We start from the raw sequence: 24815 nt of genomic DNA on the forward strand, positions 1-24815 counted from the left end.
TATTTTTTTTTATTTTAATATCAACGGATTTGAAAAGATCAGAAAAAAACAATTGTTGACCAAAGAATCAATGGAGCGAGACGTTTGTAACGACGCGGCCTACCAAACGCGATCCAAGTTGCTCTGTCCGAGTTAACCGGTGCCATTTTGCAATCTTCTCGCATCAAAGATTGCGCCGACTATTCGTTTGACTTTCCATTGTATAAGACTATATTGCACTACCGCAGAATGATACCATTTTTCAGATTCGTATTGCAGAATGTGCTGAGCGATTTTACTAATTTAATGGCATTTTGCTTATATATGCACTCCCGCGACATCCATATATAACATCATAAAAAAAGAAATCTCGTAAGTATACTGCAATAAAAATATATTCAATAACAATAAAATTTCATGATTAAATTAGATTAAAATCAATCAAATATCAACAATATAACAGTTCTTATTTGATGCGCCTAAAATAAATAACGTCCGCAAAATTTCTCAAAAGGGTGAATGAATGGGCATATAACTTTAACTCTTACCACATTGTTGCGAGAAGGTAGAGTTTCGCAATCCGGCCAAGATCGTGATCTTGCGGCGCACCGGTGCTTATTCAACTTTCCATTGCTTTCCATTTCGTTCGATACATAATGCACATAATACATTATCGGGTGGATTGCTCGTCGCATTTAAAGGCGCCGCGATTATGCATGCGTCTGAGATATTTATGATCGTGCACAGACCGCAGCTTTACGAGATTTTTTTCGTTAGTTAAGCGACAAGACCAACGAATGGCAAAAAAAAAAAGAGAAAGAAAGAAAAATAATTTATACGGAATCGTAAATACTTGCCGAAACGTTGACACAGATAGGATACTGAATAATTAAAATAACCAGAATCGAAGTATAAGTTGAATAATCGGATTATATTTGGTAAAACATTTACAAGGTAATAAGATTTTTTTTTTTTTCATTTAACGTGTGTTACATTTACAGGCAAGGCATCCTCAAGAACCGTACCAACTCTACAATAATCGTAATGTATAATGTTACTTATAAGAAAAGTATGTACCATCAAATTATCGTTATTATTAATATTAATATTTTTTGACAGTATATTATATTATACTACTCTTATCATTTCTTTAGGAACAAATACATATTTTTTTTTTTTTCTTTAATCAATATACACCAATTCGCGACTATATATGAACTGCACTTCCGCGTAGGCGAATTAAGGTACACACGACGGACACTTTTTTATCGAACATAGGAAAAAAAGAAGAACAGAATAAGTGTCGCACATTTTCTCGTTCTCTATAAAGTCCTTCTCTATTTCGTCTCCTTCGTCTTTCCCTTTTCCTTTTACTTCGTATTTCGGATGTGCCATGGGATTTTCCTCAAAACGGGCAACGTTATCGATAACACGATCAATTCGATTCGATTCTTATTTATAATCGAGAACAATATTCAATACAACAAATTCCTCCCAATTGCTTGACGAATTTTACGAATGATAAATCATCGTCGCGGCGTAATCATAAGTATCAATTATTAGCAGAGCGCGCAGTGAACATTATTGCTAGACGGATTCGCGGGGGAGGGAGAAATATGTAGTTCGCAAAACGGAGCTCGGTCCTTGCGAATATGTGGCTACAAAGATCTGAGTGGTGGATTACATATAAATGTACAATGCTAGCGGTAAGATATGAACTGTTGATAGCTTATATTTGTAAAGAAATATGATGCCTGCTTGAAATTAATAAGACAAGAAAGGTGTTGAAGGAAAGGAAGGAGGGCGGGAGGGATGGAGGGAAGGGCTGAGCTGAGACTATTTACGTCGTGCATGATAGAAACATGATTGTGACGACGACTGATAATACACGGTATCGCTACAGACTATTGCACTATGTCGATTAGAGACACATGTCCGATTACTATGGTATACGGGCGAAAAATTGTATTTGGCGCGATGTGTCGTATCATCATCGCAAGAGTATTCGAGTTTGAAGTCATTGAAAAGGTAAGAATTATAATTCCAATTGAAACGCTTTATTGGGTACTCTCTTACTAAAAATGTGCCGCAAACATTATTGTGAGTTAAATCGCGCGACGGCGGGCGCGTTTTGCCGTGGCGATCTGCTTGCAAACGGAAAAGGAAAAAGGAAGTACTTTTTCTCGTCGATCAATAAAAGTCGTGATTCCTATAGAACCTTCGATGAGCGCACGTTCAGCGTTCGCGCATATACGTTACACACACATGCCCACATGCATACATTTTTCTCACTTCTCTCTTTCTCTCTCATGTGTTTTTTTTTTTTTCCTAATAATATTCTCTCTCTAACTTTTTCTCGTTTATCATCCTGTAATCCTTCCATATACTTCTGTTTGCTTTGCTCCCATTGGAATGTTCTGCATTTGAAGTTCAACGGTGATAGCAATCAGCACAATCTCATTCGCATAAAGAGATATTTTACATTTATATATATATATATATATATATATATATATATATATATATATACTCTTTTTTATATCTAGTTACTTAAACAACTTAATTTCTATAATCTGTATATGTACTCCGACAATGTGTATAAACTATGTACAAAACAACGACAAAGCGTAGACTTAACAAGCGGAAATTTTCAAGTGGAAAATGATATTGGAACTATTGAGAGACAGAGCAAACTATTTGTAAAAATATCTCGCTCTTTTCTCTTGCTCTTCGAAATTTGTAAACGATAATATCATAATGTTTAATCATATTAGATAACGATATGGTGACAATGATAATAATAATAAAAATATAATAATGATAATTATCATAGTAGTGTAACAATGTGTAATGATAATAAGAGAAATAATAGATAAGTTCATAATCAGAGATGACATATACAGTTATCACGTAATCCACAAATGGTTGCCGTTATTTTATCTTCGTACGATTAGTTAACGAAGGAAATAATTTTATAGTTTTATTAAAAAAATATCGTCTAAAATGAACGAAAAGAAAAAAACGCGATCCTTACATAGTATTATAGGTACATTAACGATAATAATTAGTGTTCTTTGGTAACACAGTGATGCGTCCGGAGACCACGAATACGGTTATAACGTATTGTCCGATCGTGACAAGATGGTCCCGAAATTATATTCTCGATCACTACGCTCCTTTGCCTCTGGTCTGACTATATTACGACCACGTTGTACAATTATCGTTAATCAATTAATCAACTAATCAATTTCCTTTGACGAACCCTCTGACGCGACGCCAATAAAAAGAATCCATCTTGTCTTGCAATCTACTTATTATATACACGTGTATGAATGCGCAAACGCATTTCTTTCTATGTACACGTATGACTGTCGTAAAATCTTCTTGATTTATTTACTTCAAAAGTGGCGAAAAGTAACTTTTTGATAATCTCGCCACAATACGTCTCTCTCATATTATTTTATATTTTATCTGAAGCGCTTTCTGAAATTTTCATGTATTCGCCACTCTCGAAGTGAATAGTGCGATTCACTCGCGCGAATTAATCGCGCTCTCTTATGAAATATCGATGTTCTTTCGCGTAAGAGTAACTATTTGTATTATATAATTTACGTCATATGTACATAACGACAACAAATAGATTAGCGAAATTAGCTTCTTGTAAGAACACGTGACAGCTTCTTTACCGGCCATCATCAAAACGGTGAATATACTTGTAGTAGAATTATGGAGCTCACGAGCTGTTTTTCGAAGCTTCCGAATCTGAATAGGAAAAATTGCAAGCGTCAGCTGCAATTTAAAGAAGAAAAAGTTCCAAGACGCCTCCATTTTCGTTATGGAAATATATATTAACAGTACGTGCTTTCGAATGACTCGCCCGGAAGCTTTTCCAACATCTTTCATATATTGGCGCACTAATTTATCGCATCATCCTTTAAGCTTATGAAGTAAATATATTTCGTAATTCCTCTTTACGCACACCCTGTTCAAATAGTTCCCTTAAGTCTAAAAAAAATTAAAAATGCATTATGGCGACGCGCGTAATGAAATATACATTTCTTACCCTTTTATATTTCTCTCAGAAAGAAAAATAATTCTCTCTGGAAAGAATCATATTATATATACGCTAAAATAAAAATTAGTTTTTATAAATACCCTACTTTTTAGTTTTATATATATATATATATATATATATATATATATATATATATATATATATAATTAAAGGAAACTAATCTCTTTCTCTCGCTCTTTTTCAGAATTACTTCATAATAAACAAAGATTTCTTTTTTATTTCTTTATTTCTTTGCACTATTTACATCAAGAATTGCGATTACGTAGAATTTTCAGAAATCGATTCAGAAAAAATATAAAATGATTTGAAACAGATATATATTTTAAAGAGATCATCAAAAGATTTACTTATCATCATTTTTGAAGTAAGAGGACAAAAATCGAGGCTAAAATTCCGATTAAAAGTTCACGTAACTTCATTTTTCTTTTTTAACAAAAATATAAAATGAATAAAAAATACATATTTCATTACGCGCAGTCGCCACGATACATTCTAATTCTAGATTTAAAGAAATTATTCGAACAGAGTGTACAGAAAAAGGAATTACAAAATATTTATTTAATTATTAATAAGCTTAAAGGGTGACACGGTAAATTAGAATGTACGCGCCAATGTAAGAAAGACGTTGGAAAAACTTCTTAACAAGTCATTTGAAAGTATGTGTATATTCCTGCTGAAAAGAGCGATCTTTATGTAGATTCATTATAATTTGATTAAAAGTGTAAAAAATATAAATATATACATATAGATATATAGATATACATATATATGTGTATATATGCATATATTATATATAAACTTGTATGTGTGTATAACTTTATATTGGCATTTTTAATCAAATTATGATGTATAAAGAAATCACTCTTTTCTAGCAACCTGAAGCTTGCATCGCAATTTCAAACTCGACCTTTATCTTTTCATCAACGAAATCTTTTTGTCCATTATAAAGTAATTCCGATTAATTTCTCTAATTAATCTCAAACTAGTTTATCGTTTAAATACAATTTTGCACTCTTGTTTTGTTAGATCGAATCGATCCGTTTAGCGCAAGTAGATCACTTTGCAGCAGAGGGTAAGTTTATAAGAAAAGTCGCATTGCCGACAGAGTACAAACGCCCTTGAAGAACTATATCAATGAATCTACGTTGAATCTAACTCCAACGTTACTCTCGATGATCAAATAGAGCTCGCAGTGTCCATAGCATGTTGGTACATCCAATACTCGCATCGCTTTCCCATCGACTATTGTGATTATGAGCCAAGCGGCTGAGCGCTGGCCATATAAATGTAGCTCTATGGTTGCTGGAGCAACAGTTGCTCCAGCTCGTCGGCGGATCTGAGCAAAAAGGCAGCAGATTCCCGATATCCAGTTATCAGCTGCCTCACCGCGGTCATTTCCGTCGCGTTCAACTTGTGACTTAGCAGTGGCTTCGTGTTCTTCATGCTAAGGTCAGTCGGTCCTGCAACAATAACGCAGATTTAAAATCAATCGTTATTTAAACGTTATCGTGATTCACATATGCGTCGAAACATGCCAATATTCTATATTAATAAATTTATAAAATAAATTTTAAGTCGTGTTATTGAATTCTGACATATTATTGTATTATTGCAAAAATAGATGACAATGAAAGAAATTTTTTTTAATTAATTTTCGATTAAATATAACTGGAGGGTTTAAAATTTAATATCTAAGAAATAATAAAAAATAATGAAAAAAAAAAAAAAAAAAAAAAACTGACATTAAACATAAAGGATAGAGGCAGACATTTCAAGATAATAGCATGCAAAAGCAAACTTAAAAGGACACCAATAACCAGTATTACTTTGTGTACCGTTGCTCAGTAGGCCTGATGTGAAACTTTGGGTCGGGTAGAGCCCGGCTGAGAGGGTCGGCGGTACCGTTGTAGGCCCGGCGCGCTGAAACGCCTGGCTAAAGTTAGGTCTGTACATGGCTGTCGGTGCACCGCCACTGCCGACACCATTCACCGTCGACGAACTGACTATCGTCGCCTGGCTGAAAAACGCAATGAGAATGAGATGCGCGTTAGCGATAAAGGCCACGCTGATTAGCGCTTCACGTTCCATTAATAATGTGTACCCGTTTAACGAGGCGCTCGGTGAATTTTTGTGCCATGATCTTTGACCGGAGGCGAAGTCTTATCTAGAACTCGGCGACGGAAATCTTAGCGTTCGATTGCGATAATCGGTTACGGTAATTCAAAAAGAAGTAAAAGAGTTAATCGTAATCATACTGAACGAAAGAGCGATAGTCTTCTTTCACTTTTTTTTGTTTCAACGAGATCCAGTTAATATATAAGTCAACGCGAACAGATATTTTGATCCGAGAGAAAAATTTATTCTTGCGCTTTATAGCGACTCGGCCTTGTTGCTAGTAGGCCTTGATGCGCTGTCAATTAAAAAAGAGATAAGAGTTCGATTCTACTACGCCGCTAGAGTAAGAAAACACGGATTTCATTCGTCTTGCCTTCGTCGTAACTAGTTCATCGTACTGACCTCATGAGACTCTTGTTGTCCGTTGGCGTGAGCAACTTTGACGCGGATGCGAGCGACAACGGCGTGGAGGAAAGGGTGCTGCTCGGTAAATTCGCCAAACTGGTTAAAGGTGTCAGGGACGTTAGTGATGCCGGGGGGGTATCCTCCCTCTTACCCGGAAGTGATTTAATCGGCGTGCTTGAGAAGTGTTCCAAACTTGATCGAACGTCCGTTTGCTGTAATCGACAAATAATAACATTATTGCAATAAAATATATCATTACAATCTTATCATATATCTTATCTTTAAGACTCTCTAATTTATGCATATATTATATATGTTTGTATATATATTTTTAAACTTACAAATTCTATTTTAAGAAATCAATTTTTCTCGAGGCTTTAGTTTTCTTAAAAACATTTGAAAATAATATTAGAATCGATTAGATAAGATAAAATAATATAATAGGTTATGATTATTGTCTTCTCATTCAAAACTCAATTGCATATAAAAAAAAACTGATTATCTTTTGCTCTTAATTTTTGGTTTTAACTTTTGATTCAATCTTTTTGTTAACGCCGATCGAAAATATATTTAATACGACTATAAACTATCGTAATTTTTTAGTACTGTAATTAAATATGTAATTCTGCTTAATTTACGGATTAATTCAATTAGATTCGATTATGCATCCTGCCCTTCTAACATCGATAATTATAAATAATGATGGTTATAAAAAAAATAAGAACTTGAGATTTATAAATCTATCTATCGTAATTATACTCGTATATCGAAGAACGATGGCGCAGAATATAGAATAACGCCATGACAAATGCGCTATAATACCTGCTGAAGTTGATCATGATCGCGAACCAGTTTGTGAACGATCGGCAGATTCTTTTTCCTCATATTTGAGAATAATCAGCTGATATCTCGCAAGCACGTGACTAATCACTAAAGCAACACGGACACTATCGATCGCCTTACGAATTATCGATCATCAACCCCGAGGATCGTCCCGACACGAGCCTAATTGAGCCTCGATTGTAGAGTCTGTCCGCTCTCGTTATCAACCCGATCCCGATCATCGAACACGATCGTATTCACCGCTATGAGCAACCGAGCGGAATAAAGCGCGCCGGCAGTTTCTTCACTTGAATTTCCTCTTCTGCTTCTTCTCTCGGTCTTCTTAAACTTCTGCGTTCGCGCCCCACCCTGCTTACTGGCGACGTATCGACGAACGATAACAATAACGTCCGCGTTTACTCGAGCGAGATTCAGAAAAGCGAACACGTCGTTCTCGACCAACCGAGGAGAAGGAAAGACAAAATGAGAACGACGAGGAAAAAGCGGCTTGACACGAGGGAGAGATACGTCAGGACAACAAGAAAAGAAAACATTCGGATACATCGAAACAACGAGGTGTTGGTAAAACTCATGAGAGGAAATTAATTCGTGGAAACAAGAAGGAAGAGTAAAAGAAAGAGAACAAGCATCAGATGAGAAAGAGGACGAGAGAAGAAGAGGAAGATCACGGCGAATGTCAAGAGGTGATAATGTGCGTTTCCACCACAGAGAAACGGATGACTTGCTTGACGAAGATGATCGAATAGAACGTACGCAAAGGGTTGGCGGAGAGTAGGATGAAGAGGAGATGGAGGAGAGGAGGAGGTTGAGAAGAAGAAAGCAAGGGGAAGAAGTTGCTGAGAGATCGCGGGAAGAGGGTCCGGGCGCGACGAGAGCACAGAGGAATGAAATCTTCAAGCGGCGTAGAACGGATGTAGGGAGGTGTTTTTATGAAAGGCCAGCAGTGTACGTTGACGTCAATTATATAGGTGGCCACGAAGCGCGGATAGCCGCTTCATCCGACGCGTACAAACCTCGGTATACGTATATGAAAGAGGTCTTCTCCTTAATGGGTTAGGTCACCGGAGAGGTTATCGGGTCTCTCTCTCTCTCTCTCTCTCTTTTTCTCCTCCGTCTCCTTGTCAGCCAGGGATTTTCAAAGTAGATAAATCGGGGCCACGGTAGACAGGGAACCGCGCGCGCGTGTTTTAGCTTCTCGTTGCGTGCGAGAGGCATGATGACGCAAAGAGGGGGGAGGGGAGAGCGGATAGAGGGAGGGTGACGGTGTCATCGCGACATGTTCGCCAACTGCGAAATCCACGGGAGAATCGACGTATAGAACCGCGTGGAAGAAACGTGCGGAGAGGTGATGGGGGAAGAGGATTAGGTGCGCCAAGCCGCGCAGGTGTATTGTGCGAAATTGGATGGCTCGGACGTATCGCCTACACCCACGCATCTCGCACACGAGACACCGACGAGATTGTTTATTGTATTATATCCGCTTTTTCACGCTATCTTATTAGTCTCTAACATACGCTTAATAAGTGACGAATATTAACTCGACCGCATAACGCAGACGCTGTCGTAATTGTTTCCATAACACCGAATCGTTTAATGTTCTTCACGCGTAGATTAGATGTGTGACGTCAATAAGAGCGAGATTCGTGAGATTGATCAATGCTTTTCGAGTAAGCGATCGATTCTCGAGAAGAGCCAATCGATCCAATTTCCACCCGGAAAGCCGAGCGGATATCTTGCCGATGATTTCTCTCGACGATGACTTCCCGAAACGCGTAATCTCGGCCTGCATAGCTGACGTAATGTACCGCGAAATTTACGGATACGCGAGACCAATGGTTCTACGTCGTGCGATCGGCATATTCCTTGTTCGGCGCGTGAAAGCGCGCGCCGGTTCCGACGCGCAAAAGTCCACGACGGCTTTTTTTTCCCTCCCTCCCTTCCCTTCCCCGCCGCGCCGCGTTTTCTCTCCCGAGAATATTTTCAGTTTCTTCCGTTCCGCGCGATCGTTTTTACGAGACCCGAGATTGCTTACGCCGCCCTCCGTAGAGCGCGATCTGTATAACACGGGTTGCATCAGAGTGGGAGAGGTGCGCGACCCGCGGGTTATCACTGGCCTGTCTCGCGGTACCTATATCAATCCTAGCTCTCCCGTCCACGTATATCTCGCTGTCAGGCATTGCGCAGGAGCTCGTCGAAATTTCAAGCGCGACAATATGTAACGCGAGGCTATGTGTTAGCTCGCAATCGAAAATCTCTCCTTTTGTTTTACTTTCAGTTCCTCATTTTCCCTTTTATTTTATGTTACTTCTTTTCGCTCCTCTCATAATATTTATTTTTTTCACGTTACTCTCGTTTCTGTACATTTAATAAAATAACGATTAATAAAGATTATTTATATATCTGAATCAATCAGAATAGAGCGAATGCAATGTTAGATAAATGACAAACTAAAAAACAAATTTAGTGACATGTTTACTTTAACAGTGATGGGATTCTCCGCGCGTGATGACGAAATTCGTATGCATTAGCATGAAACGCAATAAATGAGTTAAAGGACAACTAGATGCATAGTCCCTTTTTAGGACGAGGATGAGGATCGATCGAAATGCCAGCAAGCTGGCATGTGTATGTTATATTTGTACATGCGCTTACTGCGTGATATGCTGCTACACGTTTATGGATAAAATTGCAATAGTGGAAACATGAGACAAAGGATGCTTTTTTATCGTTTAGAATTTTATTTACTTATTCGTTTATTTTATATATATATATATATATATAATTTGCTAGATATTATCTATTGATTAAAAAAAAAATACTTGGATTAGTTTAAATATTTTTTGATATCATACTGCCAAATTTTGGTTCTACAGCAAGTAATTAGTTTATTTTCTCATCATAATGATTCACATGTTTGCATCTATCTATGGCGATAAATTATTACCTCCCGCATTAGTTTATGATTCATTAAGCGTGTCGCGGAACATTCGCAAGTGGTCTAAAAATCGCTTGATTAATGACTCCTATGTTCTTTGTACGTCGGCAATAATGTCCGAAGGTTACGCACGCGTAGCATCTAATTACGATCAGCCACGCTCGTGCATTGTTAGAAGAACGTTCGTAAAGGCACGTGCAAGTCTCACGGGAACAATGAAAAAGAGTTTTAAAATTATTAATCGGCAATGCGTTTCGGTATCTGTATTATGTCGTCGTCTATACGCCAAAGTCTGTCTTGCGACACGTATTTATTGGCAAGCTGACACGATGTCGAAACGTCTTATTTGCCGGGGGCAACATTGTCGCTTGCAAAGTTCGCGATATAGCGTGTATCCCTTCCTTCGTGTGTGATTATTACTCACCGTTGCGGCCGGAAGAGTTGGCATAGGCTGCGACACAGGCTCTAAACCGACTCTCATGCGTTTCGCGTTGTCGCTCTCGTTTTCGCAGGCGGTTGCCAGAATCTGCTCGGCCTGCACGGAGGTCAAGTGTGCTGGCGTGGGTCTCGCCTAAAAAGAAATGCGTACGTCACTCTTGCGCGCGCGCGCGTAAATCCTTCTCGCTTGTATCGAGGCTTGACTCATGCCGTGAGAATGCCCGAGCTTGCATGAACAAAATTCGACGCGAGTATTTCAAGAGGCACATGCATTAATTAATAAAATAGCAAAATCTCGAAAATTATCGAAAAATGTGAGTTTAAAATTTGAAGAGTTTTGAACTTGAAAGCGATATTTTATATATATAGTATATCGCGATATTTAAGAAAAGAAAGAATTTTTTAGAAGAAATAATTGTTTATTATACATCTTACGATCACGTAAATGTGATGGAAAACTTACGGTGTCCCAAGGACCCTCTCTGCCGCGTTTGTTCCTCCGACAGCTCTTCAGGTACGTTCGGATCCTCTTCCTAGCCCTTTCGGCGAACTCGGGAAACTGTCTCGTGCAACTGTCGATGATCGCCTGTATCTTCTCCTTGGGCTGCTTCGAGATCGGCACGATACGGTCGAGGTTTTCGTCGACGAACAGTCTGACGAACATCTGCCACGGAACACGACGCAGCGGCAATGTTAGTGGAGTGAATTAAACGGGAGTCTCGCTAACCGCTCAAGAAATTAAGAATTTAGCGGCAGTGGGGCGCGCAACACCGGGACTCTATTAAACTAATTGTAATTAATTAAGAAGCTGGCCGGCGCACCAGCGGCAACCGCCGCGAAACGCTACGACCGCTTGGCTTTCACGAGGAAAACGGACAAAAAAAAAGAGATATATATGAGAAACGAGGGGGAAAACCGAGAGAGAAACGGCATGTGCTGTTTCTCTGTGTGAGTCGGCTTTCGGGGATCGTGCGCTCATAAAACTTTACGATAATTAGGGTTTTTCGGGAAAGCCCAACACGCCGCCAATATGCCGACGGCCTTAACTCATACTCCGTCCTCTTTCCCCTCAGCACGGTCCTTCCGAGGCATAAACGACGCTTTTCTTGCAACGACAGTTGCATAAAGTGATCGCTTACATATACAACTGCGCGTAATTCAGTTTATTATACGTTTTCCGTTCGTTGAAATTGCAACAATATTCGCGGTAATGAGGATAATGATGATGCTATTGTTGAATTAAATTTAAAAATTTCAAATTCAATTTTGTAATCGATAAATTTAGAAATCTCTTTATATAAATTGCCTTGAAAAGGTGGATTTTGTTAAAATAATTCATGTAGAAAAAAAAAATAAAAGCACAGATGTACTTACGTTGAACGCCTTGAGACGTTCCGGATCGTGATGTCTCGGGTCTAGTCCTTCGTCCGCATCCATGTCATCATCGTCCTCGTCTTCCTTATTGCCACTACTGCTGGTTTCATCGTGGGCGCTTCCCGTCCCCTCGCCGCCGGGCGGGCTGGACTCTCGATCGCGATCCGATCGCGAGGGCGTCACCGACGACGCCGGCGGGGACGTTTTCTTGTAACCCATGGCGTAAGATGCCCACAAGGAAGCCATGTCCTCGCCGCCCGCCACGGCGCCCAAACTCGGTACGGTTCCCGCTGGCATGTCCACCAATTCCGAGGAACCGTTTCGGGAATCTGCGAAGGCAAATGTCGCATGACGAATTTAGCACGCGCAGTCTGTTTTTTTTTTTATAGTTTCTATTAGCGAAGCGTGTACGGATGTAGATATAATTAACGTTTTAATAACGGAATAATAATATCTGTTATTATTTGAATGTCATTTATTGAAATCTCTCGGCGTTGTTAGTATTATTAGCATCAATAATGATTGTAATATGAACATAATAATATTTTTAATAATTATTACTAATTAATAATGCAAATTTGGTGATAGAAACACTTTGCGCTCGCGATCGGTAATTATTCGGTAAAAGAGGGAACTTCCAGTGGGAAAATAATAACGTTCTCGTTGAATGCCCGCCGTGCCGCGATGATTAGATCGTTGCCGCGCGCTGTTTCGATTTATGAATAGAGAACGTTGCAGATGGAACAAAAGAAGGGAATACTTTTTTCCTTCCCACTTCCATGGTCAAATGAGGAACCAGTCATGTGCGGTCGGATAGATATTCTAGTGATGAGAGAGAGAGAGAGAGAGAGACTCGTGGGTGGTATTTATCCCGTGAATATAATAAACGCAGTATACGTTCGGGTTGCGTGACGACATTGATTGCGAATGACCGACTAACATGAGTAGCATTTGCGTATCCGAAATATAGTTTCTCTGATAGGAATTAATTTGGGGATCAAATAATCTTATTGATTATTAAAAAATAATTTGTGTCTTTCAAACAGTTGAAAAAAAATTATGTAAATTGATTATGATTAAATTCAATATAAATTCCTCGACAAGAGAATAAATTAAAAATATCTATCACTTTTTAAAATAATTACTAAACAATACAAATCTGTATTACACATGCAATAGTTTCTTCTAAATTATAAACAGAAGAATCTTTTAATATTTTACGTTTCTATGACTTATTAAAATCATTATACGATAATATATATATATCGAGAAACGATATTAGAATATTATAATTTTATAATTTCATATTTTTTTCTAATTAATATTTGTATAATATTTAGTTATTTAAATTGAAATATAAATTATTCAGAATTAAATATGCAAATTCTTATGAAAACTTTAAAAAATAAAAATTTCAACGTTCTTTGCGTGATCAAATTTTTATTCCGAAACAGTCAAGTATGTATTGAAGCTTCTTTCCGGGAGGCAGACTGAAATTTAATGTCAATTGTGTCGATGACAGTAAGATTGGGGGCCGTCATTCGGCCGATCCTTGTATAGATCGTGTTTCTTCTCTACGATAACAATGGCGACCCGTTTTCAAAACCCGTAATAAGCTCCGATAGCGTGTGCAAAGTGTTAAAAGGCGATGCGGTCTTCTACCGTCACGATCCCGGGAGAGAACGTACGGTAAAGGCGCTTTCACGAAGAGGACGTCGACGGGGACAGGTACGAGGTCTCTCGTGGCCGGCGAGAGGCTTCATGTACGAAGAGGCGTATGGATTGTCGGTAGGGAGTGCCGCAGGAGGATCGTAAAGAGAGGCTACGAGAGCCTCGCGGACTTCTTCCACCTGGGGCTCTCCTTGGTTCCGATTAAAAAAGGGGCAGCCTTGCGGCTTTACACATTCGCACGATCGATAGGGAACATCGACGATGGGAACGTCTATACAAAGCGGACAAGTCTGCCTTCATTTTCATGCTACTCAAATTATATTTTCGATGTGTATGCGCGCGACATGTGTGTATTTTGATCTTTTAATATACAATATATGTATATTAAAAAAGAATCTAATTGCATCATAAGTGAATGATAGACGAGAAAAAGAATAATCTATCTTTTTAATATTAATCTATATATTTATATTAGGTAGAAAATATTATTTCTACTGTTCGTTACAAATGTGTAGATTGAATATTATAAAGACGCTAGAAAGATGACGTAAAATAAAAATCCCTCTGGACGATTGGTGTTGTTTGTTTCGCTGATAATCTAGCTTCTAGATCATCTCATCGAAACGCGCGATCTTAGATGTACTTGTCTCGCGTTGTGCGCGAAGTAATCTGCATTCTGGAATGGAATTCTTTCGAGCGTAGTTTCCAAGACGCCACTTGGCCGTCGAGGCGGATGCGTTGCGAGGCAACGTCTTGAAACATTTGCATCGTCGCGGGGCAACTTTCTGCCGGGCGCATCAACTTCTTCCGCGCGAGGACGCGAGGGCTATCTGGGCGCAGCTATCTCGAGTGAACAAGCGCGCGATTCTGATTTCTCGAGTCGTTCAGCGATCGCAACATATCTTTCTAGGAGGATTCCGGTAGAACCAGTAACTGAACGCGCAAACGGACGACCCAGGAAACTGGACCCTCGTCCAGGAGACGTGCTGACGATGCTACACCGTGCGTTTCTATCCCTCCTTCTCTGCCCTCTCTGTCTACCTCTCCTTCCCCGTCTTTCTCTTATTCTCCACCGGCCCTCTGGAGGTTGCTGCACTTCGATTCTCACACGCACACGCATACGATACTGCGCGTTTGCGGAAAAAACGCACATGCGTGTGTGTGCGTGTATGTGTATACAACACTCTTTAGGAGGATACGGCACTGCGCACACCGAGGGAGAGGATTCCCGGCCTGCGGCGAGATATACACACGTCGGGTATCGCCGGCGACTAGTCGTAGAAGATGGGGAACAACACGCACATAAGCAAGACGCTAAGGCTAGGCCGCCCCGCGTGTACGGCTAGAAAGCCGGTTACCAATCCCAATCCCATACCACCTAGCACCGTTCCTGAACTCGCTTCTTGGCCGCTAGCCTGAACCTGAAATCAGTCGGCGGCGCCCCACCCGGCACTTCGTCCTCCTGGTTCCCTCGACTTCGCGCGCGTTCCCGCAAAGGAAAACTAATGGCCTCTACGACCATACCACAGGCACTTCCTCTTTTTCTAGGCAAGTCTCCGCGCCTGTTGCGCGCCTCGCGCGATGAACCTCGCGCGTTACAAAATTCGCAGACAAGCTACGTACGCCCACGGGGTCCAGGTATGAAACTGTCTACCGCTCGGATGCCAGCAACGCTGATTGTGAGATGGTAACTTGCAATTGCGAGGACGATGCACGAAGACGTATTATCTTGTCCCTCATAAATGTCACTGACCATAGTAGGACGTCGCGCGTGATGGCATGCATGTGCGTGCTATGTGAAAGAGAGAGAATTCGGAAGTTCTGACTCTAACTACACTTTATGCGACAATTAGATCCTTTCTATAAGAAATTATGGATCTTTTCACTTATTTATTGAATCAATTACTTTGATTTTATTGGTTTAATTTACTGGTTTAATTTACTAATTTAATTAAAGTTTAGACAAATTTCTCTGATTTCTTTACACATATAATTATTATTTTTTAAATATTTTTTTTTTTTAAATAGTTTTCAGATTCCTCAAATTGAATTAATTTGCTTCAATTGTTGTTCTCTGTGATGAGGAATGCAATGATAATAATTTATATACGTATATATTAGATTTTGCGGTTATATTTTAAATATAATTAAATATAAATATATAATTTAATAATTTAGAGCTAGATATTTGAAATAAAACATACGTTATTTATATACTATATTGAAAAGGCAACCTTTAAAGAGTAAATTTTGAGAAAAATGTATATGATTATCCTGATGTATATACGATATATGACGCAGATCCGGAAACGGTTGTACTTAAGATATTGTGATTTTGTGACATATCGCAAACATATCGCATAATCGCGCCGTGTATGCGCCCAGGGAAAGTTGCGCGTCCGCTGTAAATTATAAATATTACACCGCTGACTTTGCCACGGGATACATTAAGAGATGAGAAACCAAGATGTCCTCGCGGCCATCATTATGTCTTTTTTATCAAGATCTCTAAGTGGATGAAACTTTATGGAAAAATCGAATGTGTGCAGCTTGAATCTAAAATTATTTTGATAAGACTATCATTTTTAAATGTACTTTGAAATTATTATTTTCTATATCAATATTATTAAAATAAAAAATATAATTTGACTGAAAAAAAGGTAATTAAATAAATATAAATAAATATACTGAAATGTATATATTAATCGGTTAAAATAGGATGTATGTAGAATTATAAGAGAGACGGAAAGAGAGAGAGAGAGAGAGAGAGAGAGAGAGAGTGAGTGAATAAGAGAATAAAGCGCGCATTCTTAGCTGAAAATGTAAATTTCGCGAAAGCAAGACTATATTAGAAGAATCGCGATCCGGATTAAATCGTGCGATTTGCCGACTTTATTGTTTCTCCCGCCTAGATCACGCGGCAGAGGAAGTGATTTTAGAAAATCGAGAAATCGATTTGCGAAACGCGTCTATGAAGCAGAATCCGGTGAGAGAAGTTCTGCGCGAGATGCGGGGAATCTGCGCTGGTCATCACGTGGGGGAGGGGGGGCAGAGAGAGAGACTGAGAAGAGGACTATCCGCGCGCGCGCGTGCGTGTGTGTGTGTGTATGTATGTGTATATGTATGTATGTATGTATATATATATGTGTGTGTGTGTGTGTGTGTGTGTGTGTGTGTGTGTGTGTGTGTGTGTGTGTGTGTGTGTGTGTGTGTGTAATACGCATATACATATACATACATGCATACACATATATATCTACTCGTCTCTTCGGCCGATGGCTGGTTCATTACGCAATGACTACGTCCGAGATATAGAAGCCCGCTTCGAAACCAGTTTCAAATAGCTGGCAGGGGGAGATAGAAGAGGCGTACCGAGACGGAGGGGCACGATGAATTATCCTTCCGCAACCTGGCCTAACTGAACAACAGGCGAATCCCGAGGAACGTGCAGTACTGTGCGGAAACGCTTGATGCTTTGGAGAACGTTGCGCGATTATCGCGACGTTAAGAACGTGTGTAGCAATTAACGCGTATGCCTTTTCGTTGCTCAAGACGTTTCGAGTACGACAAAGCTAAATTAGCAGCGGAAGCGGTGATATTATATTAGGAAAATTGGGCTATTTTTGATGTAGCTATTTGCTGTTTGAGAGATGATAATTTTGATGACAGAACTTTTTAAAATTTTATTTTATATATAAATAATGTGAATTTGATGAAAATATAAAATTTTAATGAAAGCCAAATTTTATATGCAAAGATATGATTTTAATTTTGTGAAATTTTAAGTAATTTTTAATTATACTTATATTACATTATATTTATTTATAATTATATATATATATATATATATATATATATATATATATATATAATGTGTGTGTATATGTATATATGACATGCTTGTACTATTAATATAATTTTACTGGAAAAAGATTACGTTGCCTCTTGCATTGAAAAAAATAGGCAGCCCGGAAAAGCATTAACAATGCGCCGTATGCTACTATAATCCAAAATCATTTTAAGAAATCCACTTGCGATACCGTAATAGTGCGACTAATGGACTTTTCGCGCGCACACTGCAATTTTCGATATTCAACTTTCAATGTCCATCAGCCGACACAATTACCGCGTTACATTCGTCGCTCCCATTCACATGACTCGCTTCTTTATTCAACCAGGCCACTCGAACGCAAGGTATCAGAGTACGTCTAGGATATACTTTTTCTTCTTTTTCTTATACACACACACATACATATACATAAATAATTAGAAATATAACTCATATTTAAAAGTCTCAGTGTTTTGAATTTAAAATTCCGATAAATAGAAATACGATCTAAAGGCCAAGAATAAAAAATTGAAGAATTCATTTTTTTGGAGGGGTAGTTGAATTCGAACGATGCTTAGACGAGATTACAATTCCTTTGCGAGAAAGCATGTGAAACCACCGCACGGACGACGATTACGTAAGGATTAATGAACGAGGATGAAATATAGCTGCGCGTACCGCAGACTCCGAGTGGTATCGATACCCGAAGGTATCGGTTGCATTCCTCATCTGGCACGGCTTTCCGCCCGCACTGATTCATCGCCGGCGGGGGAAGAAGGAGGATTCACGACCAGAGTGCTTCACCCCCGTGATTCACCCTGACGTAGATTTCGCCGGAACGCGTGGGTGTGCAAGGACGGAGGTGGTGCGCTCGTGTGTACGCACACACTCGCGGATATACATAGATACACACACGAGATGAGACGCGCGTCGAATTTCTTTTTCCACGCCACAGGGTACGTTCTAGGCCGTCGATCCATTAGTCACGTTGCGCGCGACGACAAAACTTTACGAGCTAAATGGCCGGTACACCTTGGCCCCGCGAAACCTGCAATTCACTCCGCCGCGCCGCGCCGAGCCGAGCGGAGCCGAGTCGAGCCGCGCGAGAAGGACGCAAAACTTGAGCATTAAAGCCCCCGGCAGTGCGCTTACGCCAGGCGGAGCAAGGTTCTTTTCATAAGTACGATTTCGTCAGTCTAGGCGACATCAATGGGAGACGTTGGCGTATGTAACTTCGTCGAGTCCTTTCGCGATGAAAAAGAAAGAAAGAAAGACGTCCCGTAATGGATTCCGTTAAACGTCTCTCTGTCGATATATTTCGTGAGGCGAATTCTCTTCCACCTCCCTCCCCTTCCCCCCTTATTCTTATGTGGCACCACAAAATCGTGATCGACATCGCATTTAATGCCATCACGACATCAACGGGTTGTCGTATACACTAGATGTGTGAAGAACAATTAACAGCTTTAAATCTTGGAATGATCTCATAATAAAAATTTAATAAATACATAATAAAAGTTGAGATAAAAATAAAATGAATTGAGAAATCTGTTTCAAATATTATTATTAAAATACTAGTAAATACTAAAGACTCTATACTACTACTAGAAAAATAGTTTTAAGATAGCCCTTATCTAGAAAGATTTTTCTTATTCATCGAATCAAAAAGAATCTTAAATTCTTTTAACATATATTCTTTAAAAATCATAAGGATAATATATAAAAGAACTACTTATGTTGAGAATACTGTTTGTTCCTAATTTTTGCAATTTGCCAATATATTCGCATGCGACTTAGAATATCCGATGGCGCTATATGTATATCCTTGGTGAAGTAGAGTGTTACCTGTGAGTGTAGAGTTGTTAATGGTGTTGTTTGCCGTGGAAATAGCTGATTGGCTGGTGACAGGTGTGCCAACGGTGGTAGCTGTGGTAGTCGAAGAGTTATTTGGCGAGAGGGCGTTTGCCTGGACCTGCGCTTGTGCCTGTGCCTGAAGATTATAATTCCACGCGAGCAGCATCAGCTTCAGCTTATCCGGGTCTTTCATAAGCGAGCCTGCCGAAACTAAAAGTACCAATTGATTTGAAAGGAGTTAAAAAAATATCATGTATTTATTAAAAAACAATCGCGTGTGCACGGTGCAAAACTCTCTTTCTTGTCGCCGATAGTCCTTCATAACAGAGTATAGTCATACATCCGGACACGATTTCATATCGCGAACGAGTCGCGACATTCGTCATCCATCTCTAGCAAGCCGGAGGCTATTATCACTTATCAGCTACCTGAGCTCGCGAAGCAACTCCAGCCGAGCACGAAGCGCTAAATAAATTACACTTACAAAACAACAACATTGTCGACTCGATTTAATCGGCGCTTAATAACGCAACAGGTTTAATTACCCGAAACTGATAAATCGGCCTGCCTCGTAGAGCTCGATCGTCACAGCTGGCGGCGAACTCGTACACGCTGGTTACGATTATTAATCGATCGGGTAATTTACACAGGCCCTGACAAAAACACGAACTCGCGGCCGCGAGTGAATGAGACTACGATTAACTCTTTGCCAAAGTATGCGCTCATAATTTATCCTCGGACACGATCGTACTTATTGATCGGCGTCGCGGTAGAATTCGACGGCGCGATTAATGACGTTTCATCGACGGTTCGCGAGATATCTACCGGCAAGCCGACGAGTTCTAAGAGCCAGTTTTAACGTCATACGCGCCATGACTCGTCGCAATGCATGAGAGAATTGATATCTTACAAGAGCGAACGATGACATGTGCCTTTTCGTGTTCTTTCCGCTCGCGAAAATTGCATCTCATCAAGTAAAACGGCAATAACGCGATCCGAGCAATGAAAATGAAAAATAAAATTCCGGATGACGATAGCTTTCGAAATCGTCACTGATGCAATGAAAGCCACGCATGCATATTCGCGCGCGCCATGAGCGATGAGTAACGCATGCTACAAATATGTTTTTCCGGCAATACCATACACGTACTAATTTTTAAAATTTCATTGTGATATATCTGAAATTGATAAAACTGATTTATTATATATCTGATAAATAAGATTTATTTTTTTAATTTATATATGATTTGAAACTAATTTCCTCCAAAATGATTAAAATCAATTATTTCGTATTTATAGCTCATAATTCATTACTTCCTTCTTTTACATGTTGCGCCACTCTTGAGAATTATCAAAATTAGAGATAACTTACTTACAGTATACTTAGGAATCAAAATAAGAGTTGTCTAATGAAAGAATTAAAATGCAATATCTATTTATAAAAAAAAAAACATAATCGAAAAAAAAAAACGATATCGATCGAAAAACTCTGAGCAAAATTTTTGAATTTTAATGATAAATCAGATGTGATCGTTTTATAAATTTTTCCATGATAATTTCGTATCGTATGTATAAAGACCTTTAACCTCTCTCTAGCGCGCTTTAATTATTCAATTTTCGAATCTCTCTCAAAAAGGCTCCTCGACACGTTCAGCAAAAACAAATTTCGAATAAAGCAAACTCATTGAACGTTCGGATCAGTACCTATGTAAATACGTCTATGATCTATATATGTATTCTTTTCACGAAATCATTAATCTTTTCTTTTCTTATTTGATCAGAGTGCGCGTATAACACGGTTTCATCTCGTCTATCTTTTTGTGAACGCCGAAGACAATCTGTATGGTAAAATCGTAATTGAGAATGCACAGTGCCGAATAACGCATTCGACTAATTCATCATATTGATCCGTGCTACGCAAACTACCGCGCGAACATACGCGTGGATTCATCGAAATCAGAATCAAATCTGATATTGATCCTTGGATTATAATTCTTTGATTTATTAGCTGAAGTATTATTTAGAATTTCCAGTAAATATTCAAAGAACATTAGATGCTCTATTCAATAAAATATATTTGAAAAAAAAGTTAATAATCTATCTTAAATAATTTGTTTCCGATTTAATGAGATTTAGATTGCAAATTGCATTTATTTCTCATTTTATTTTCAATATAATCTCATTATAAAACCAAATATATATTTATATATATATATATATATATATATATATATATATGTTTCATTTCTTTATACATTATCACTTTGTTCGACTCGTCTTTGTATTCTGAAATTTATGCCGATGTTGAATTATCATCAGAGCACATTGCGTACTAGATACTCAATCTATCAATAACTGATTCAGCTTATTATAATAACGCGCAGCAGCAACAACGACGGACAAAGTGTACGAACGAGCTTATTAATTCTCGCGCAAATTCCGCGGAGACAACTAAAACAAGTGCGTTTTCTGCGCACAACCGCGTGTAATTGGAGAGTTCGAAAGGACAATCCGCAGATTTTCGAGCATATCGGGTGCGGTTTCGTTTGTATTCGTCCGATGAAATTAGCGATGATACGCGGCATACGAACGTTTCGGAGACGAGAGTGGAGATTTATTAATCGGCAAACAAACCCGCGCGCAGATAGAGACAAAGGAAGAGAGAGATGGAGAACAGCGCGAGATAGCGGAATGGTATCTAAATCATTCAAGACGCGATTCAATAATTTAGGAGGCCGTGTGCGACGCTACCATAGAATTTGAGTTAGAATTTCCAAAACGGATACAATACCTGACCTCGCGGCGAAAAAATAAGACATTTTTTTCCAGAAGCAAAAAGTACATTCAAATCGAATCGATGAAGTGATGCGGCACGCCAGACGAGAGATGAGACTTTGCACGCATGCACACGCGGAAGAGTACGCCTTTGCACCTTGTTTCCTAAGAGGAAACGTCGTAATCTTTCAGACGGGGGTTCGAGGGAGCGACTGATACATCTTCGACTGATATGTGGCAAGATATACGCTACGGGAGAGATATAGATAATGAAAGATTCTCTCTACTCACTTGGATAGTGATCGTCCTCGGATATGTCGGCTGGCTCCGGGGTCGAGATGTTTTCCTGCAACAGAGATACAAAGCCGTTAGATCCTGAAGCGTTTCCTGCTCGAGTCGTAGTCTAGTAGTCGAACGGCTGCACTCTGAACCCACGCGATATAGATTAACAGGATAAAATTCTCACAACGTGTTTAGAAGTACGCGACACTCATTTTCCATAACTGTCGGTTATGATAATATCGCGCGAACGCAGCCGCGGCCTGACCACATCGTTACTCAGGGACAGATGCTCGTGGCCTTATTCAATCTTGCCATGTAGCATCCATACCATTTTTGTAAAGAGTGTCCTTTAAATATTTTGCAATGAAGTAAAGTAAAGCAATCATCTTTTTCTTTTTAAAAATATGGACATGTAAATCTATTCGTATTTAATCTATATTTAATACATAATTATAAATTGAAGCAATTTTTTGATTGAAGTTATTCGTTAATAGTATTTTTTTTTTTTCTGTTAAATAAAATATTAAATAAAAATAAATTATTAAATGAAATTAATAATATTAGTAATATATATCATTTTTCAATTATTATTTATATTTTTATGTATTCACACATATAGATATATATATTCTTATATATTTTATACATTATTATAATATATTATAATAAATTATTATATATAAATTATTATATATAGTTATTACTATAATTTATTTAAGGAAAAGAGAGAAAAAATCAAAGAAGTAAAAAACAAGTTCTCACATTTCTACAACATCGTATCGCGCATAAAACGGTTGAGAAGAAGCTATCGAAGGCTATCCGCGTTACAATACGCCTACAGGAAGACCGTGGACTTTATTGTCCTAGATCAAGAGCCTGGCGGCGATGCGCGATTCATCGAAACGCAAATTGCTTACGCCTCGGCGCTCTGCCATTCTGCCGCATGGCGAAGGTAACGCGCGTCAAGAATCTGGAATCAGTAGCGCGAGCAAGCATCGGCTCTCAACTCTTTCGATGCGATTAATTCGTCTCCGACTTAAAAATACCATTTCATATACATAGAAATCTTCTCTAAATGTAATGTAATTGGTGTTTTACGTTCATTAAGAAATTATTTATCATTCCGCGTGTCAAGTTCCTCATTGTAATAACACAGATACAGCAAGAGTAGATATTAATTCAGATTACTTTTTCGATAAATTTCTATTTTTACCGCGTTGCAACACTATGATGATATAATTATTATATACCCGATAAAATTTGTCAAAATGTAACCGATACATTATTCATGACACGTGGAAACGGATTTCTGTAGCGTCAAAAAAAAAAAAAACATTCTCCTTTTTCACACTACTGGCCGAGATGGAGCAGTCAGGGACGTTTTGGGGGAATAAGGCCGAGGTTCGCGGAGTGGAGAATCCTCTATATGGTAAGGTCGTTTTTCATCGAAAAGAGCAACGCTTCGCGTTCTCCGCGTTCCGTGATATCGCATCACGCGCCGTCTAATCGATCCCCGCATCGAGTCGTACGTGGCAAGCTTTAGCAGCGCGATTCTATCTCGCTTTGATTGATTTTATGCCGACGAAATTAACGGGTTTTTCCCTAGTTGAAACGAACGGCCGGCCGACAGTTTCGCAAGGCATGCACTACGTAGCCTGTGCGATGCCTGGGCCGACTGGTTCGCCGCGCGTTTCTGCAGCGGCACAGCCTCTCCTATCTGTGTCAGGTCTCGTGTTGCAACTGCAGAAGGTCGACCGGTATACAACGCGGAGAGCACGGCCAATTGATACCGGCCACAACTTTGTCCAGCGGGCTTGTAGGACACAGGCGGCGTGTAAGCGAGCGAGCGAACGAACGCGCGCGCGCACAGAGACTGTGTATATGAGAACGTGTATGTGTCCGTGCGTATGAGAATGTGTGTGCGCAGCGCCGCAAAAACTCCCGATGATGTAACCGAGAAATTCCGACGCGCGGACGAACGTGGAAATTGCGAGTGGTGACGAGAGGAGATCCAATCGCGACGAAATGTCGCGCTTCGCTTTTTTAAGCGTGCGCTCTCCTCTTCTTTTCTACGAGGAAAGGAATTATCGTAAAGCGCAGAAAAAGTATCTTGATGGGAGATGAAGAAGATACTCGGTTGTGGCGATAATGTTGCGAATTTGTTTCGCATTGCTTTTATCTATATTAAAATATATGCGCTTCCGTTTATATACATTAACTATTAATACATGAAATTTAGA

At 39.2% G+C, this 24815-nt stretch overlaps 1 protein-coding gene across 2 annotated transcripts in view; it reads right to left on the reverse strand.

The window, feature by feature from the left end:
• Positions 1–891: 891 nt before the first annotated feature.
• The window catches only part of LOC126848666 (nucleolar protein 4-like), a 65627-nt gene continuing 41703 nt past the window's right edge, over positions 892–24815 (reverse strand). The window contains exons 2-9 of one of the 2 annotated variants that reach the window (XM_050589717.1): positions 22585–22639; positions 19510–19728; positions 12165–12493; positions 11254–11454; positions 10777–10923; positions 6572–6786; positions 5890–6071; positions 892–5514 (exon numbers count right to left, since the gene is read on the reverse strand). In XM_050589717.1, coding sequence (XP_050445674.1) covers positions 5348–5514; positions 5890–6071; positions 6572–6786; positions 10777–10923; positions 11254–11454; positions 12165–12493; positions 19510–19728; positions 22585–22639 — 1515 coding nt within the window. In that variant the 3' untranslated portion in view covers positions 892–5347. Of the gene's footprint in view, positions 5515–5880; positions 6072–6571; positions 6787–10776; positions 10924–11253; positions 11455–12164; positions 12494–19509; positions 19729–22584; positions 22640–24815 lie in introns of both variants that reach the window. The other variant, XM_050589716.1, reaches the window with a different exon arrangement.

The sequence above is a fragment of the Cataglyphis hispanica genome, chromosome 4 (assembly GCF_021464435.1).
Source record: "Cataglyphis hispanica isolate Lineage 1 chromosome 4, ULB_Chis1_1.0, whole genome shotgun sequence".
NCBI lineage: Eukaryota > Metazoa > Arthropoda > Insecta > Hymenoptera > Formicidae > Cataglyphis > Cataglyphis hispanica.